Below are 20,171 nucleotides of genomic sequence, written 5' to 3'. Positions count from 1 at the left end.
TTCAGACAAACAGCTGTGTTTTGGGGGGGTGTGTCTGTTTGATTGACAGGCCTGTGGTGCAGTCAGGTTGCAGCTATCAGTGGGGAGGACGTAGTGTCATCGAGTTTCCAATCAGATCGAGTCATATCCACTGCTCGCTTCCTCCCAGATCGTCCAAATATGCTCACTTCTGGCTCTAAACTGCTCCGAACTAGCAAAATGGCGCTGGCAAATATCCGAACTTGAGGCTTCATTACGGCTGTCCACAAACCAATGGGTGACGTCACTGTTGGTTGCTGCTTGGGATTAATGCTGTCAGTGTTCTACTGTGCACACTGTTTCAGATGTACTTCATATCTGCAAAAGGAACCCAATTTGAAAATCATTGTGAGAAATCCAGTGATACGCAGGGACAGTAGAGTGGCTGCTTGTCCCTCTTCTTAAAGGGTGCATCATTGCACCCAGTCTGTCATGGTAAAATAAGGTTTTCCATTATAATCTATTATCAGCACAGTACAGTTTGGGTAGAGTAAAAGAGTGCTGGTCTGGGTTATTTAAGCGTCCTCTGTTAGTCCACTTTAAAAGGGGACTGGAATGATTTGGTCTGCTGTTGAAAATAGTCACGGGTGCATTTTGAACTTGGTTGCATGGAAACCCAAAGTTTGCTGAAGAACACATCTAGTGATTGACAGAAAGACTGGTAAGTAGGAAGCATTATCAGCTCTGCAGCAGAGGAAATACACTTTCAAGGACATACAGTGTAAATGAAAGACATGAAACTTATCAGAAGTGACCTCGGTTCTTTCTCTAGCAATGAGTTTGGAGCTATATTATTGAGGGTATTGTATATAGTCAGTGATCTGTAGAGGGAGGGGGAGGGGGTTGACATGAGATGAGGCTTTGCTTCATATCCTCTTTTAATTAATATCATTATCTACAGTGCTCTAATCAGAACAACACCCCCAAAGACGCACACGCACATGTGGAGCAGCACTGAGAGGCTTCACGGATTTAGAGTGGTAGAGCCTCGTATACCAAGAAAACATCACAGAGCTACACCAAAAAGATGGGAAGCCATGTAGTATCTATCAAGCAACAAAGACACCAATATTCACACTCTGAGAGAGACTCGCACACAGACACAGTGACGCATGGCAAGAATGTGATGCGTTTTCTTTGTCATGTTAATCAGTTCCTTAGGGGTTGGCTGCCACAATAAAGTGAGGAATAAATCACATCACAGAACCAGTACATATAGATCTCTCACACTGTTCAGGTGTTTGCTCTCACCGACTTCTTTATTATTAGCTCTTACGTCTCTCTCTACGCATATACTCTTATTTCCCTGTTTAATCCTCTCTCTCTTTTTTAACACCTGTTATTTGTTATTATTTCTGGAGCTGACTCCACATTTGGCTTAAAACTGGTATGAGTAAACAAGAACCAGGCAGTACATCCTCGGATAGGACCTTTGAGCTCAAAGTCCAAACATAGCTTGACAGGTTTTAACTCCCACTCATATTTATTTATACAGCCTCTCAATTTTGTTTTTAACTATTTCAATAAATAAATCAAATGTCGACTGATTCAGTCTATTTTTTGGGGAGTCTGGCCAAAGTTATCCAGATGTCTCTAACCCGAGGTGTTTTTCTTATTGCAATATTAGTGGTGGGGATCACCAGAAGCCCAGCGATACAATATTACAATCAAGATATTATATTATTGCAACTTTAAACATTTAGAAATTGGGATTTATTCACTTATTTATAGCAAACTTTATCAGTGTGTGTCTTATCTGCAAAAATAAAGTTTTCAGTTTGTTCATCTCACTTTCATCATTTCTAAGGCAGGTAAATGGAAATGTCAGGCAGACTAAATGTTGCATGTGCCTGACAAATATATTTATTCATATTTATATAATGAAATATCGATACGTGGTGTCCGTGTATTGATACAATATTGCCATGTAAAATAGCAGGATATTTCCATAAAATCCCTTGTCGATTTTTACCCACTCCATACGCGTACAAAGTTTTACATGTTTAATACATATATTTTGTCTTACTGATCATAACCAGACATTTTGTGTTATAATCTGAGTTACACACACACACACACACACACACACACACACACACACACACACACACACACACACACACACACACACACACACACACACACACACACACTTACCTTGTATCCCTGGTTAATGCCGTTAATGAATTGCTGAGGTGGAGGGTTCCACGTGAAGCGGATGGTTGTTGAATTAATTGCTACAACTTCCACTTCCTGCGGAGGTGCTGTGGGAACTAAACGCAGGTACACAAACAAAACAAAACTTAGCTGCAATGCGTTCACCAAGAAGGACGAGTGAGTTAGAATACGGTTGAAAAAAATATCAGTAGTATCAGCCCAAGCACACCAAAGCTGCAGAAATGTTCAATTTCAGGCTTAGACTTTTTCAAAGAGTAATATCTCATAGAGCACCATAATTAAATGTTTTATGTGGAGATTTAGTTCATTTTTTAATTAAAAATATATGCAAGCTTGCAAAAGCTAAATGCCAAACCTACCCTGGCATTCTTTGCAGCAAAATGACCTAATTTTTCAAAGAACTGTTGATTTGTTGGTTCAGTCCTGCAGCCACATGCCTCTCCCTGTATAAATCAAGCAGCTCTTTAAACCTTATTACTGACATGATGTAATTGCACAGTGTGGCATGTTTTACTGAATGTATCTGATGAGAGTCATGCCATTTGATCTATATTAATATTTTAACTTACAACAGGCAATGATGAGTTTGCTTGATTCTTGTTGTTCTGGGTTTTGTACCCTCATGGTTGAAATGCACTTATTGTAAGTCGCTTTGGATAAAATCGTCAGCTAAATGAAATGTAATGTAATGTGATTTAGTGCTGCACTTGTGTATTTCATTTCTCCCTCCTGCATGCCCACTTTTAACACCACACCTCCACTTTGTAATGAAGGCTTTCTTAAAAAGGCATTAAGCTCAGTCCAAGACAACCCTGATGACGTCACTATGACCTCAACAGGCTTATTTTTTTTAAACAATGGAAATATCCCTTCAGAGCAAACGCATCTGTCTCCTTGGGCAGTGTTAAATCAGTGGAGTGCACCTTTAACTCATTTAGAATCTACGTATTCTTTCTATGAAAAAGACTCCTACTTGCTTATTCACTTAATAATTATGATGCCAGAGCATTTTTAGTATGTATTTCTTCTACTTTAATGTCCAGAAAAACAACATGCACACCATCCGTATTGCTTCCAATATTTAATACACTGGAGCTATCTGTGTTTAAATATGAATATCAGTTCAAAGATTCCACAATAAAAAGTTCAACAAAAAGAAAATGCATTCACGCTACAGCGGACCAGTCATAATTTGCAAAGTCTGTTTGAAGTGTGTATGAACTTGGTCAAGGCATTCATCATCCACCTAAGAGGGAGGCAGACAACACAGAGAAGCTGTGGGTGTTGCAGCAGTTTCCCGATGAAATGTAGGTTATTTGTTCAGTCTAAAAAAAAAAATCAAGGCTGGCAGGAGGTAGATATTGTAAACAAATGCTGTACTTCTTTGGTTCTCACAAGCTGAACACATTTGACTTCATCCATTCTAAGACAAAACCACCGTCTCTTCTGTTTACTTCTCGGTTTTTTCCCCCCTTTTTGGGGTCAGTGTTTCGCTCCCTGTAGATGTTTATGTGTTACTGAAGGTGAAATCTATCAGAGCAGCTGCTCAGTTAGAGTGAAGTGTCTACGATGAAGGAATAAAGTCAGGAAGAGAGAGAGTAGAGAGAGTGAAATGCGTGTGTCTGCGGGCACATGTTCTGGTGATTACACAGTAAGGGGTTTATGCTGATGCTAGAAAGCCACAGAGTGATAATGCACTGTTGCATGATGGGAATGCCCTTTAAATCTTATATTTGAGCTAAAGTGGCTAAACGACACACACACACACACACACACACACACACACACACACACACACACACACACACACACACACACACACACACACACACATAGAGTGTACAGGGCTGAAAGAGACAATAATTAAAACTAGTGAAAAATGGACAACACGCGATGGTGCAAGAAAGGGAGCCAAAGAGTGAGAAGACAGAGCGGCAGACTGGAGATTAATTGATGTTAAAGATGCTCTCTCCCTCCCTGCCACACTGCCTGTACTCCTGGGGACTGGCTTCTAACCCCCTCTCAGCTCACAGCTCCAGATAAAACACTAAACTCTGCCCTTTGGGGGAATCTTAGTATGCGTGTTAGGCTGCTTGTGAGAGTGCTGGAGAAGAGCAGTGTTATCAGAGTCTAGCACTGAGTCCAGCCACATCCTCTCAAAGACGGAGAGAGAGAGAAAATGTCCAATCCATCGCAGCCACTCCCATTAAACCACATTAGAATAATTAATGAGCCTAACTCCCTCTCCTGAGTCTATAAACCTGTCCCGAACTCTTGTAATAATGACTGTGAGTTTTATGTGTGTGTGTGTGTGTGTGTGTGTTGTGTGTGTGTGTGTGTGTGTGTGTGTGTGTGTGTGTGTGTGTGTGTGTGTGTGTGTGTGTGTGTGTGTGTGTGTGTGTGTGTGTGTGTGTAGCTCAGCCCATCTTTAATAATGATAATATACTGTTGGAATAAAAGTCAGAAAGAGACGAGCACGTGTTTAAAGGAGATTTACCCCCACAACCACTTCCTCTCATCCCTCTTTACAATCCTCTCTTATGTTCTTCCCTGTTTCACAACCACTTCATTGATTTACATTTGAGAGATTTGAGAGTGTGTTCCTCTATGCAGCCATGTTTATTACAAAAAAAACACACTATTATATGTTGTATTACATATTTATAGAGCAGCACACAAACTGTTTTCTGCAGCTCATCCTACAGCATCCCAAGGTGATCATTGGCCAGATGGGAGATGTAGTCCCTCCAGCAGGTCCTGCGTCACCCCGAGGGTCTCTTTGCAGTTGACTGAAGCTGGTACGCTTGCGAGGCGACGCCTCGGGGGCAACTTTAACACAAGTCTGAACTGCATGAATTGGCTCCTCTCAAAGCTCAGTGAGAGTTAACGCTGCCAGGCTACAGAGAGACCTTATTGCTTCTGCTTATACCTGTGACCTTAGTCAACTGAGTCTTCACCCAATACAATAAAAACTGGTGAGAATAGTCTCTATGGATTGCAGTGTATATGTTTCACTGCATAAGGGCTGCGGGCTCACAATTACATCTGAATGTGTTTGTCCCCATTTCACCTTAACTCCATTATACATTAAAAACAAATATCTGAGCAGGTAAAGCAAAAGTTTTTTTTTATAGCTACCGAAGTGGAGGAAACTGGGAGGTTCAATGATGCAAGTATTAAACAATAAGCTACTTTATTTGGGGGGAAACATATGCTCATACTCTCTTTTGTATTATGAATAGTGAAGGTCTGTCTAAAGTGAAGGTCTGCAAATCTATCTCATGATGCTTACTAATTGCACAACTACCCTTGTGTTTAATTTGCTTAAGAAATGCCAAGTATTAAAATGTCCCGAGTGGGTGTGGGTGGTAACGCTATTAATCAGACGAGAGCATGAGAAAATATTGCTGTCTCATTCTGAAATTTTATCACTGGAAGTACTGATGATAAAACTATTCATAAATTTTATTTGACCATCAGAAAATAAGATATTTCAACTTAATAAAAAAGTGAGTGTGTATTTGCCACGGGTATCCAACTTCTTTCCTACTGTTATTATATGTGGATGAACGGCTGCGGGCTGAAAATAAATATTTATGTTATGTGAATTGTATTTCAATAAAAAGTAACATTTAATTGAAATGAAATATATTTAACCACAAATTAACGTTCTAAAACAAAAAAATTCCGGATAACCAAAACACCACTCTTTAATCTCCAATTCTATTATTTTTCAGAAGTTATTGTCTTATTGTCATTTGTCTCTCCAATTATTTCAATATTCTCAGTGTCAGTGTGCCACTCCCTCAATCTGTCTTCTTAACTGGCAGCTCAAAGTCAGCGATGTAGGACACACTTACATCACATGAGCTTTAGAAGGAGAGAATGAGAATACCAGCACTGTGATATACATTACAGTAAAACTTATATTATGTAGTTTTTAGCTGCACAAAATTTATAGCTTGTAGTCATTATGGTTAGGCTTTTACAGCACATTAGAAGAAGGAGAATAAGCACGGGCTTGACAAATGTTGTGGTGAGCCAAAACAAAGAAGGTTGGGGCCAAACTTGCCCCGCAAGCCCTATTATGGGCTGCACTGGAATATGGAAACAATGTAAGAGCCCTGATGTCAAGTCTTTTTGGACCAATATTTACAGCTTCAAGGATCAAGGAAGAGCTTCTTGTGGGCTTCTAACCAAACAATGTTTATGTGGGATGTGTGTGTGTGTGTGTGTGTGTGTGTGTGTGTGTGTGTGTGTGTGATGATGATTAATAATGTTTCTGAATCTCCTGGTACACTTGCTTTGCTGACTACGAATGAGAAATAAAAATGTGTGTGTGTGTGTGTGTGTGTGTGTGTGCGCATCTGTACTCACCTCCCTGCAGTGTGTACTCGGTGACAGAACTGCTGTAGACACCCAGGCCGGCTCCTGTGTAGGCAGCCACCTGGATCTGGTATTGTGTCCAGATGATCAGGTCTTTGAGCAGACAGTAGTTGGTCTCTGGGCTGCTGATGTTCTTCTCCTGGTAGTCCCCTGGCAGCCCTGCGAGACGGTACCTGGACACACACACACACACACACACACACACACACACACACACACACACACACACACACACAGACACACAGACAGACAGACAGACAGACACACAGACAGACACCCAGACAAACACACACACACACACACACACACACACACACACACACACACACACACACGTAAATATACCAGTGAAAACAAGTGAGAAAAGTAAATATGTATATTGTTCTGAGTAAAAATACACACACACTATGGACAAAAGCATGTAATGAAATAACGCACCAGAGCTAAATTAATATATCTTGATAATGCAATTATAGCAGTGTGTAATACAGTATGTACCTGAATACATATTTGAAAATGAATAAAATGCTTCCCTCAGCTTTGTTTTTGTTGTCAGTTGAAAGTCAGAGAAACTATGCTGAAGGATGTTCTGTTGCTTTGAAGTCCCTCTAAAGATCTCCACGGAGTAAAAACTCTCAATGTCTGCTAGGCGTCGCTGAATGGAGCACCTTCAAGGCCTTTGCTTTACTACATGATATAAATGTCCACTTAAAAGGATATATGACCCAACTAGACAGGGAGGTGTAATATCACTCTGGTCTTGTACATATCTGATGGAGCTGAATGGAGTAATAATCCCCATGTCAGCGTTTTAATATGAAGCCTATTCACTGTAACGGGATATTCCACCGATTCACTGGCTGAGTCAGCGCTAAATCACACGCATACTGTGTACACACACACACAAAAACACACCCATATATGCAAACACAGATACACAAAGCGATGGGGCCCTGGAGGCTAACAGTGGATCTCTGCAGTGGAGAGGAGATAACCCCTCTGTCCTCTCTCTCCACCTGACACTCACAACAAGGGGAGGGCAGATGAAGGAGCTGCCTGCTGATACAAGGAGGAAAAGGGAAGAGGGGCGGGCAGGAGGAGCTGGAAGCTTTATCCTATAAAGCTGGGATGATACAGCGGGCATGTCTGAGTGTGCGATTCTATTTTCTACTGATTTCTGAAGTGGAGGCAGATAACACACTGAAGGAGGAGAAAGACCTGATAACTTCTACCGCAATTATATGCAAATCCATCTGAGGCCGCCGATGACACATTGATTACACACGTTGTGTCACACTTTAGGTAAGGGAAGGACAGCAGGTGGAGGGCAGCCAGAGCAACAGTAAAGAGCACTTGTGTCTGTGTGTGAATGTATGCGTGGTTCTATATTTGTTAAGAGAGCGGAAGAAACAGCGAAAGGAAGGAATTTGTCGACAGGTAATTAATTACACTAATCTGTAAATTTACATACACCAAATGTCTCTAATCAGTGATTAATCATATGCGTACTTTTGCAATTGTTCAGGCAAGAAAATGTCAGAAAATATGTACATTTCTAGATTTTAAGGGGCTTGTTGTTATATTTATTAACTTTCAGTGATAGTAAACTGAAAATCCTCACAAGTCTTTTCACAGCTTTGTAACATAAGGAGAGTTGTTTTTGCCCCAAGCTCGACAGACAGGATAATATCTTTGACATTTATGTAGTTGAAATAAAATCTTTCCTTACAGCAAATTTCTCTCATAAAACCTGGCCGATACATTAGGTTTCTAAGCAATACACTGCAGACAGGCTTGGCAAAGAAGACTATTTCATTGTTGTTGTCTATCCAATCTAGTGGCCAAAAGAAATAATATTTTCAAAGTAACTAAACAGCTAGAATGTGGACGCTCTGTATAGTGGACACACAAAACACAAAAAGCACACAAAACACTCTTCCTCTGTGGCAGGAATCCAGGAATGAAACACCACCTTATTATGTTTGCTTATTATTATTTAGACAGGAACACATAGGAGCCTCTATTTTGAAAAAAATAATAAATAAAAAACCTTTCCTGTTCTGACATGGGCATATATATTCAATATTCAACATTTTATGAAAACACGTCATAATACTTCACAGATATGTTCTATTATTGTAATTATGTTTCTGACTGCATACCATAGAAACTACTATTTTATGTTGTCCTCTTCTGACATTGAGTAGAAATAAGCCATCTAGAACATTCTGTAAAAGGTCTTTACGTATACCGTAGATGTGTCATGCAATAGATAAATAGCTCTAAGTGTATTCCTGTTCTCAAGTTCCTTGCTGCAATTGTTTGAAATTATATTGATGTGGTTTTCACTGAGGCTACTTCCATCTCTTTTTTTAAACTCCGGTTACACAATTAATGCTCGCTCTGACTAATCAGCTAGTTCTGGGTAACGTGTGACTGTTTATAAATGTGGTTCCAGGTCTGAAAAATGAAGCCAATGCAGATCTGCCTTAAGCTGCAATACCACAGAGGGCCACTACGGGTTGGCTTGGAAAAGCCTCGGGCTCCATAGACTCCTCATGCAATATTAAGCCAATTAATTTTTTCTAAAAGTTCTTATTGTGTTGTTGTTGTTGTCGCTCCATCTTATTCGTTTTCTGGCCGTACATCTGAAAATAATCCTGTCATTAAATAGATAATAGGCCTTAAAAGCTGTATTTTTGGGGGGGTGTCTGTTTGATTGACAGGCCTGTGGTGCAGTCAGGTTTCAGCAAGTGGCGCATACCATACCTTTCTCTCCCCTCCACCTTTTCCTGTCCAACTCTACAGTATTCTAACTAATGAAGGCGTACATACAACAACATATGTGTTTTGGCGTGTGTTTACCTGAGTACGTATCCTCGCAGGACTCCGTTAAGCTGGAGTTCGGGTGGAGGCTGCCACTGGACCATGATGGACTGGTTTGTGCGCCCGCTGGCCACAATATTCTTCGGAGGAGCGCTGGGTGCCTCCTCCCTCAGCATCAATCTAACACACACCCGCAGGAAGAAAGACGGAGCGCAAGAGAGAAAAATGATTTTGATCAAGCCGATTAGACATGTTTTAATGAGAATAACAGTATCGCTAAAGAAGTGTAGACACAGCATTTGTCATCACCGCTGGGTGTCCAGCCTTTCACTTATCACACAGCCTGCTCAGGAACAGTTTATTAAGAAAGTAGGCAAAAAAGGAATTTCAGAGCAATTTTCTCTCACGAGTATCTTCATCTTTTCTAGTCTGGGGGTCAGATTGTCTACAAACAAATTATTGTATTTGTCAGTGGAGATCCACGGGACAGAGCTGCAACTTATTACAGAGCATCTTCTCACAATTTAAGCAGCTCTAATGAATTCTTATTGAATTCTGCACTCAGCTGTCTCATCGCTTGTCTCCTGGTGTATCTTCCAATTTCATTTAATATGTTTGTTTTTCATCTCTGGCTATACTGTTCATTTGTTTCAAACAAACCACTGCTACTGCTGCTGGAAACGTTTAACGCATCACTTCCAGCGCGCCAGAGGATTTCTCCAGGGAATGATCGAGCTCAGACTGGGTGTTTAAAACAACAAATGTAAAAACGTTCGCGAACACGCTGGATTGCTATTGTGTTTGATTCACTGGTAGTTTAGGAGAGCAAACAGGCATTTACTGTCTATATGTTGCAGATTACTGTTAATATTTCGTTTTATTCCTCTCATTTTTAACTTTACAGTTTTCCTACTTATGTTTCATTTATATTCATGCGCTCTTGTCTGGGCACTTTCTATTTCAAACTCAACCCTTCCACAATCGCCCCTGCAGACCAGCTGTTCAGTGTGACAGTAAAAGATAGTTAAATCACTATTAGCAGTGTGTGAGCAAAGAGATTGTCTTTTTATTTCCAGTGACACAGAGGGATCCCTCACTCCTTTTGCCCTCTTCTGTCTCTCCACAAACCTTTTTCCCATCTTTCCTTTGACATTTTGAACTACTTCTCAAATTTTTTTCATCCCCATCAAACTTTCACCTTTCATCCAGCGTGTCCTTTGACCTCAATTATTTCATCCTTCTATCTTTTACTCATCTCCTTCCCTCCCTCCTCTTCCTCCTCATCAACCCAACCCCACCCGTGATTAAAGCTCCCGGCCCTCTCATGGTTGGTAAAGCACACGGGCTGAGCTGGTCAGCCTCTGGCTTTACGGTAAGCAGCTCAGCAAACGTAATCAGAGCCATATGTGTTCACACACACACATACAAGCCCACCAAACAAATTTCTCCCAGCTTAAGACAGACTGCTACATCCGATGGTCTTTTCCCTTCCATGGATTATGTCTGGAGATTTACACTGCCTTCTCCCTCTGCGCCCCCCCCCCCCCTCCTCTCACCCGCCCTCACTTCCCCTCTGCGCCCCATATCTCCCTGAATGATTCTCTATAAGCTATCGACCCATTAGCTGTGGTGTGGCTGCCTGTATTTGTGGGTCTGAATCAGTATGCATCTGCGTATGCACATATATATATGTGTGTTTGAGTGAACGCAGGGGTGTGAAAGCTGTTAGCTCGAGACTTGCGCAGGCGGATATATAGCACAGGCCAGTGGTTTTACAGCTGTGCTTTACTTCCATTAGGTTAGGCACTGCCAGGCACCAGGTGCTGCAGGCATACATACACACAGATACACACACACACACACACACACACACACACACACACACACACACACACACACACACACACACACACACACACACACACACACACACACACACACACACACACACACACACACACACACACACGCGGGCTAATGGGCCTTGTGTGAATGAGATGGGCATTAGGGTAGCTGTCTGGAAATGGGGTATATATAATCCTCAACTATGCCACTGCTTTTGACTGGAATTGATGATGCACATTAATACACATACGCAAACTCATACTACACAAACACCCGCACGCCCATACAGTACTGGACAGATGCAATCATTCACTGTTTGACTGCGAATAAAACGCACAAATGCACACTGACACACTTCCACTCCATAACAGAAACTCCTTGTGAATTGCCTTAATTCCATCCCAACCATTTATGAGTAAATATTTCACAGTAGGTTCAGCATGAGGACATCAACTTCACACCAGGGATTAAATATATAACACCCCCCCTCCCCCTGCCCCCTCAACCAATTTACTCATGCAAAAACTTCACATCCAACAAACACTCACACATGTTCCACAACCAAACAAAACAAACACAGCCCAAAACTCAGTTAACACAGTGTGACACACTTTCTCTGTCCCTTGTTATTAAGGAAAAGAGGACATTGTCTGCAGGAAATGTACATATTTTCCAGTGTGTGAGAGAGAAAGTGAGAGAGGGGCCACATTTTGTGAATTCCCCATGCTGTGTGGGAATTAGGAAAAGTTTTTATCTGTGTCATTCTCCACAGTTAAATGCCTGCTGGCTTTCTGGCTAAATCCACACATACACTCACTCTGAAATTGAATGGTGTTACTGGGGTGTTAAGTCTGTCCCTATTCAAACACCAGAGTAAAATTTTGATTCAGCAGGGGTACAAATGAGCGATATAAACAGAGAGCAGCAGAAATACATTGAAAGAGAGAACAGGTGAGATGTGAATGGGTGCAACCGGAGGAATAGATGAGCTTATTTTTGTCTTGTTTGGCACTTTAGTTCTTGTCTTCTTTAGATGTTTTGCTGTTTTGCCAGAGGTTAAAAGATGCACAATTGGAGAGGGTTGACACACTAAAGAGACTCCGCCAACGAAATAGAGAGCGTACTTTGAGCGTATTCTCACAATGAATCAAAATGTGCTGCAGCGCATATTTCCCTCTGCATATGTGCTTTACGGCTGTCATTTCAATAAATAGTATATCTGTGGTCATATTACGCAATCCATCAATGGCATTTTTTTTAAGTGCATACCAGCAATAACACTTTAAAACTAATCTAATGTGACAGCAGATGCTCAGTGTATGTGTAACTGTTAAAACTACAGATTTAAAATAAAAAAGAATTTCATGTAAAAGGAAAAAAAAAAAAAAAAAAACACTGCATCAAGGTCCATCAGTTTATCATCATCATCAGCTTTGGCAAATTCAAGGCTGTTCTCACCAACATCAAGTAATCAGTGGATGTCAGAGACAGTTACAGTCTACAAAAATGTGAGTAGTTCTCAGGGACCAATGACAAATGATTTGATACTTATTGAAATGTGAGGACTGTAGTACGAGAGAACAGGAGATACTGTACTAAGGACTCATTAGTTCATCTGTGATATGGAGGAACAGCCTTTCCCTGAGAGTAGTTTCTCCTGATTGACTCTGAACTTCAGTTGAGCCTCATTACTTAACAGATACTTCAGAACTGATCACTGCCTATTAGGAACTGGTTCAAAGGTGCGAAATGATTGCGTTTAAGAGAACAATGTTCTCATTTTTTACATTGGACATTTATTTTTGTGTGAATAAGAAGACAATCTCCAACAACAACAAAAAAAGATGGTAGGGACACACATTATAAATATGACTCAATATAGCTCTTATTAGCAATTGCTCTTCCTCTTCCTCCACCTTCCACTCTTCCTTCTTGATATGAAAAACTTGTGCACTCAGAATTGACTTATTGGTTTTTGCAAAAAGTGTGATCAGTTTTGAGTCATTGTGTTTAAGCTCTGACACTTGTGCCTTAATTGTGTTCAACTTGTGCTACCTGTGGTCACTATTATGCACCACAAGTGCATCACAGTGAAAAATGTGAGAATGTGTTTAGAGTCAATGAGATCTGCAAATTGTGTCTAACTAGGTGAAAGTAGTTTATGGTTTCGCCAAAAGAGTTTGTGATTCAGTGAATGGGTTCAGGCCACTGAGTGTTTGGTTCAAACGATGAGGTTTAGTGTAAGAAATGCAATAAAACACCACCTTAATCTGTAATCGTCAACAACTGATCCTTTTCTGCTTTCAGAGCTTTCTGGTCCTTTTTAATTTGATCATCTAATTAAATGTCACAATACTGAAATAATTTGCAGGGCACAGCCATGATGCTCATCTATTCATCTTCATGGAAAATAGGCTGACCTGCTATGTTGTAGGTTAATTCAATAACTCTGATGAATAGTGAAAAAGCAAATGTAAATATCATAAAATGCAGTTAATTTGGTGTTTAGAGGGCTTCAAGGTGGAAGTGGAGTGGATCCAAAAGTCCAGAGATTCCTCCTGTTGCATGTGAATAGTGTGCAATACCATGACATGTACTGAACAAGGAGAAGCTATGACCATTATATTTATTCTAAGTAAGTTAAAAACGTTTTTCTGACCTCTAGTCCGACGCATCTGCAATTTCTGTAAGCACCTGAAACTTTAGCAGAGCGCCACATGTTTGTATCACATCATTGGAGAACAGAAAGAAGCCAAATCTGGTAAGTACCGGTGGTGGGAAGCAACAATTGTGTTGCTTGTGAGAAATTTGTGCGTTTTCAACGTGCTGTGAGCAGGAGAGTTGTCATGTTGGAGAAACCAAGTGCCATCATGACACAGTTCAGGTTGTTTTCCGAATGTTTTTCATGAGACGCCTCAAACCGTCACAGAAAACTCGGTGCTGACAGTCTGAACCTGAGGGAGAATTCAGGGTGCACAACTGCATGGATGCCAAAGAAATCGTGATTTTCCCTCAGAACACCTCATTGCTTCATTACTGTAGACTTTTTAAAGATTTTTAAGGGTCTCCGATATTCTGAATTTGACACAAAATTTGATGTGAGCTCTCTGCTCATGTCCACGGAGAAAAAAGGCCGATGCACTGGAGCCGTGGTCACAAAATCGCGCGTAACTGTTGATCAAGCGACAAAACTTAAAATACTAAAAGTTAAGGTTAAGGTTACAGCTCCCACCTCCTCTGTGTGCGTCACAGTGTTGTTCACATGCAACAGGAGCAGTCTCGTGACTGTTTGATCCACCCTTGGATTTGGAATTTCATTCAGCCTAGAGTAATTAAATTTACATTTATAATGGTTATAGGGTGAGAAAAAAAGGACTTTTGTGTATATGCATCTATCAGATTGACCTCAAATATTCAGTCAACATCTGATGTTAAAACATACTCCAACAATATAAACACCAAAAAGATCTGCACAAATTACATTAGATATGATCAGATTTGTCTCAGTCTTAGTGTTTTGATACAGATTTACTTGTCTTTGACTTGTTGTACTTTGAGTGAAGCTTGTGTCAAAAGCTATTCAAAATAATAGTTTAACAGCCTGTAAACGTATTTGTTAATGCTAGAAATAGTGAAAAGATGATACCTGTACAGTTTATTCAAAGCATGCATTATTGGGTTTAGTTTCATTTAAATTTATGTGTCAAACATATCTCTCACTCACATCATTGGTATCTACAGGATTTGCCCATGTTTAATTAAACTGTAGCTTTTCAAAAATGACGACTAATGTTGACACAGCATATACAGAAACTGTGATCATAAGAAATTAACTTTATTGCATTTCTTTACATTCTCCTTGTGTGTTACTTGCAAAAAGGAAAAAGCTGAGCAAAGTACTTAAACATTTTTGTTCTATAGCATAAAGTAAATAAATCACTCAGTGCGGCCAGAGTCAGAGACAGATATGTAATTTAAAATTATTTAAATTGGAAAGCACAGGACACATTTCCTATAAATCTTAATCTCTTTAAGAAGCTCTTAAAGCCTTATTTTTTTTAAAATGATGTGTGTCTCTGTGTTTGTGTGAAATAAAAGCAGATGAATAGATGAAAGTATCTTATCACACACCCAGAGTTAAATGTGTTCTGGTTGAGTCCGAACAGCTGGGATAAAAAGCAGGGTTAAAGTAAACAGAATGGAGATAGATGCTTTAAATTCCTGATGACACCTGGGGTTCAAGACATTTATGTATAATCTGTCTCTTCTCTGCAAACGCTTCTTCTTTAAAGATGGTAATGGTGTGAGTGCTGGTCATGCATGAGTAAGTCAGTGTTTGCAAAACACTCCAGTCTGCCTACATGGGAGTCTTCAATAGAGTTTCTGCATTTAAAAGTAATGTTTTACAGATTTGACTCCATACACGGACACCTTTGGTTAATGTCCATTCGTCACAATGCTTCTTCTTCTGCTTCGTCTTGAATACAGAGGTTAGAAAAGAAAGGCAATGAACTGATGGGGCCAAAGAGAAACAGAAAACCTGTATGAATCGATGATTATGACAAAGATCCTAATTAGGATGAGGATAAAGTGTGAGAGTGCAGAAGCAGCTGGAGGTTCAAACTTTAATAAAGGCTTTTTGTCATCAATATTACAAGCTGCTTCTCCACTCTCTGTCCACATTACTGCGTTTTGTCATCCTTCTCACTTGGCACTCCGAGCTCCTGCAGGACATTTTGTTCAGCCTCACTCTCCCTGTGTGTTACGTGCACCACGCGCCTTGGCATCTCTGAGACCGCTCGTGTCTCATCCAGCAGATGAAAAGCAAAAGTGCGCGTGGTTACATAGGAGCTGCACGTATCCATCTGCTCTGATACGCTGACCAGTGATGGCTTGTCTGTCTGCTCGTCTTTCATTTAAGGGAGATCAATCCTGTCTACTCTCCGGAGCCTCTAACAACCGGCTTTGGACGGAAAGCTGAGAAGCAGAATGGCTGTTGGACACAAACACCAGCGCAGGCAGGAGGAGAGGAAGAAGAGCAATGACAAACAAGGAGAAGAGGGGGGGATTAGTGAGAAAGACTTTGACTAAAAAGAAGACAGAGGAGGAAAAGAGTCAGCGCAGAAAAAAGTAGAACAGGTAACAGATGAAGAGCGAGCTGAAAGGAAGGAAACTGAAAGGAGTCTGTAATCTGAGGTGTGTGAATGTACGATGGCAGCGTTCACAGCTACTGTTGTTGCTGAGTCTATTTGGCAGAATTACAACTGGCATCTAGCAACGGTCAGTCTTTTCAGTCAGACAAAACCATGTTTGCATGAGTGTGTGTGTGTGTGTGTGTGTGTGTGTGTGTGTGTGTGTGTCGACACCACATCTTTTGTATTGTGTGCGAGTGTCAGAGATTTGCTGTATGTGTGTACTCGGGGGCAAAATTATTAAGAGGCGCGCCACACCTCCTCCAACCCTCTCTCACTCCACGCAGTTCTACTAGTGCTAAGGCATCATAATTACCCCCATTAGTGTTTTCTCTTGGAACAAACACGCAAACACAAACACAGACACAGACACAGACATGCATGCTCATGCACACATAAAACATCTGCACAGTCATCTATTTGCTTTTCAGGCCAAATCACAGTCTCTTTTTAAAAACACACAGACACACATGCAGAGCAGTTCATTTCATCATTTGTACTGTGGAGTTCACCGAGCGCAATAGACACACACACACACAAAGACATCTAAAGCATGGATGTGATGAATATAAATTGCTCATTGCAAAGAAAATGGATTCTAAACAAAAAGGGATGGTCTCTCCATTCTTGCCTTGTTAGAATCCGTCCCTGTTTTATCCCCATCCTGAGCCCTATGTTCCTGTCCATGTTAATGGCAACACACACACACACACACACACACACACACACACACACACACACACACACACACACACACACACACACACACACACACACACACACAACAACACACACACACACACGACAACACACACTCAACTGTGTGTGTGTGTGGGGTGCATACATGCTGCCTTTTGACTGCAGAAAGGTTCCATTTTATTCATTCCCAGTTTGTTTAAGGCAGTGTGACCAAGTCTATTACACAGAGATGGAACAGAGTAAAAAAAAAAAAAACTCTATTTCACACAAATCACAGCATGTTCTACATAAAAAATTGGTTTCACGCTCTTTGGAAAACATCAGTGAGATAGTAGTTTTGCATCACAAGAAGTATTGTGAAGTATTGGCTGCGTCTTACCTCTGTGTCTCAGCGCTGTACTGACCCCGGCCCACTTGATTGACAGCACAGAGTCTGAACTGGTAGGTTCTGGCAGGTGTGAGCCCACCCACTGATACCTCGCTCACCGCAGGATCAACCTCTGATAGGTAGACCTTCCATGGAGAGTCTAGACACAAGACACAGAGATTAGAGGCTGATAGTATCTGGCTGAGGCAGGACAAACAGAAACACAGGGACACTCAGGACCTATAAATCACAAGTAAAGAGGGGGGGGGGGGATAGATAAAAGTGGCAAAGAGGGAGGGTGGGGGGGAAAGAATTATACAGGAAAGAAGTAGTCGAAGATGCAGCAAGGAAGTTTGGAGGGAAGATGAGGATTAATAAAGAGGCACAGATGCTGCGGTGTATGTTGTTGCCAGCTTGTTGCCTGCTTATCTTTCAGTCTTCCTGCTGAAGATACCACAGACAGATGCACTATTATCCCTATTATCGCACCAGCCACACGTGTATCAGTGGAAGTGAGAGGGATAGTCTGCCATTTTAAGCCAGCCCAATGTATTAGAGGCACTGTCTGACATTAAAAGTACTTTGTATTTATAGCGGCCCATTCTCTCTAAAATACAATACAAAACAATCTAATATATAACAGGCACAAAGTATGTAATCATTGTGCACAAAACTGTAATCCATTCCTCACCGTCTGGATTCATCCTTCACTGCAATCGACCAGAAGTTTAGGCTCTCTGCATTCTTCATCTTTCTCTTTATCTCTCCCTGCTATTCTTCCCTGCCACATTTTCCTTTTTCTCTCCCATGATAATACTTTTTTTTTTTTTTTTAATTTCACTTTAGTGTATTTTTGTAGATACACCAGAGCAGCTGTTAAATGCTGACAGCAGAAAACGTTCACATTCACGCTGTCGCTTTAACAATTACAGATTTAGGATGAGGATTAACATTTGATATTTGTTCATCAGTCCAGCTCCTACAGTCAAGTGCTTGGCTGTGCACGTAACTAACGCTCACCACAAACGTCCCCTTAGCTTACAGAAGGACAGGAGTGAGCGGCTCTACAGCCATCTCCCTCCAACCTGCTTCTCCTGTCATTCAGCCCCCCCCACCCCCACCCCCCGCCCCCTCTCTCTTTCTCATTTGAAAGAGAGCCAGCCTGCTGTTACAACATCTGCAGCTGAGAGAGGATGAGACACACAGAGAAGGAGAGAGGGGAAAGGAGGGAGGGGAAATAAGAGTTTATTTATAGGGAACCTGCATGTACATTTACGCTGCAACAGCATTCTCCATATGCCCGTCTCTTGTAAATGAGTGCATGTCAGTGCCTGTTAGATGGCAAGTGAGCAGCTGTTTGCCGCTCAGGAACTATAAAGAATGCCATGGGACGGACGGACACACACACACACACACACACACACACACACACACACACACACACACACACACACACACACACACACACACACACACACACACGTACTGTTCTCGGAGAGCTCCAGCAGGTAGTACAGGAGGGGGGAGTTCCCATCGAAGGGGCGCAGCCAGGACAGGAGGACAGAGCGGGAGTCGGAGTCATTGAGATGAGCCGTTAGGGAGCGAGGAGAATGTGGCAGCTCACTGAACACGACAGGGACAGAAATAAAAACATCTTTAGATTTGACTTTTATTACAACAAAGTCTCGGGAGGAAATATTGAACATTACATTCACTTTCCTCACTTTCTCTGATCTGTAAGGTGCATGTGAAGCCAATGCGAGCAGCCACTTTGTGGAAAAACAACTAGACTGGCTCCTAACAAAGGTGGCAAATGTAAAATCCAACCAGCATAGTTACACTGTTGTTGCATTCACATCATGAGACATTTTGCAAGTGTTGATGACATTAGACAAAAAAAGATGGTTAAAATTTCATAAATCATTAATTGATAACTGATGAAGTTTAGGTTATGAGCAACCTGTACTTGTTTGATCTTGATGCGCCGGTGTATCATAAAACTCCATTCTCGAGTCTAAGTCAGACATTAATGTTCAGAACCTCAGACTGACAATAAATACACAATGACCACAGACATTCGGACTAATTTGATTTTAAAAAGTCACTGCTCCCAGGCAATAAATAGTCAGCAGAGGCAAAAAAAGACACCATTTAGAGTTTTTACACACTGGTACAGATTGAACAAACCAGATATAAAGGGCTAACTAGTGATCTTTTAGATGAGCTGGCAGGTGGATTTTTTTTTTTACTTGGACAGAATGAAGTTAGCTGCTTGCTCTTGTTTATAGTCTCTCTGCGAAGCTAAGGTCACAAACTGCTGGTTGTAACTTCATATTTACCGTTAAGAAATGAGAATAGTTTTTGTTTTACTTGTAGAAAGAAAGGAAACAAGCTCATTCTCCAAAATTAAAACCATTTCTTCAATATCCACATCTAAACAAAAGAGTGTGACTGATCAAGTAAACACACACTTATGCATTTGAATCTCATAAACATGTCTGTGACCAGGTGCAGAGACTGTTCATTAGACAAGATATTTGTTTCCTGTGTTTTGCTATTTCTATTTAATATGTGGTGGAATAATGTTGGCTCCGACACGCAGGTTAGTTCTTGGGTCTGGTCCAGGATCAGTTCCAATGGGCGATATCTTTTAAATATGG

At 41.0% G+C, this 20,171-nt stretch overlaps 1 protein-coding gene across 1 annotated transcript in view; it reads right to left on the bottom strand.

Moving 5' to 3' along the window:
• The window catches only part of LOC138208921 (protein sidekick-1-like), a 239,670-nt gene that overhangs the window by 52,648 nt on the left and 166,851 nt on the right, over positions 1-20,171 (bottom strand). The window contains exons 15-19 of the mRNA XM_069167153.1: positions 18,998-19,134; positions 17,524-17,671; positions 9,448-9,588; positions 6,574-6,755; positions 2,176-2,291 (exon numbers count right to left, since the gene is read on the bottom strand). Coding sequence (XP_069023254.1) covers positions 2,176-2,291; positions 6,574-6,755; positions 9,448-9,588; positions 17,524-17,671; positions 18,998-19,134 — 724 coding nt within the window. The remainder of the gene's footprint in view (positions 1-2,175; positions 2,292-6,573; positions 6,756-9,447; positions 9,589-17,523; positions 17,672-18,997; positions 19,135-20,171) is intronic.

Source organism: Embiotoca jacksoni, unplaced genomic scaffold (assembly GCF_022577435.1).
Source record: "Embiotoca jacksoni isolate LCO1_2020_lvr unplaced genomic scaffold, fEmbJac1.0.p SCAF_4, whole genome shotgun sequence".
NCBI lineage: Eukaryota > Metazoa > Chordata > Actinopteri > Embiotocidae > Embiotoca > Embiotoca jacksoni.
Note: the sequence above shows the minus strand (reverse complement) of the source record. Positions and strands in the feature narration are given on the sequence as shown.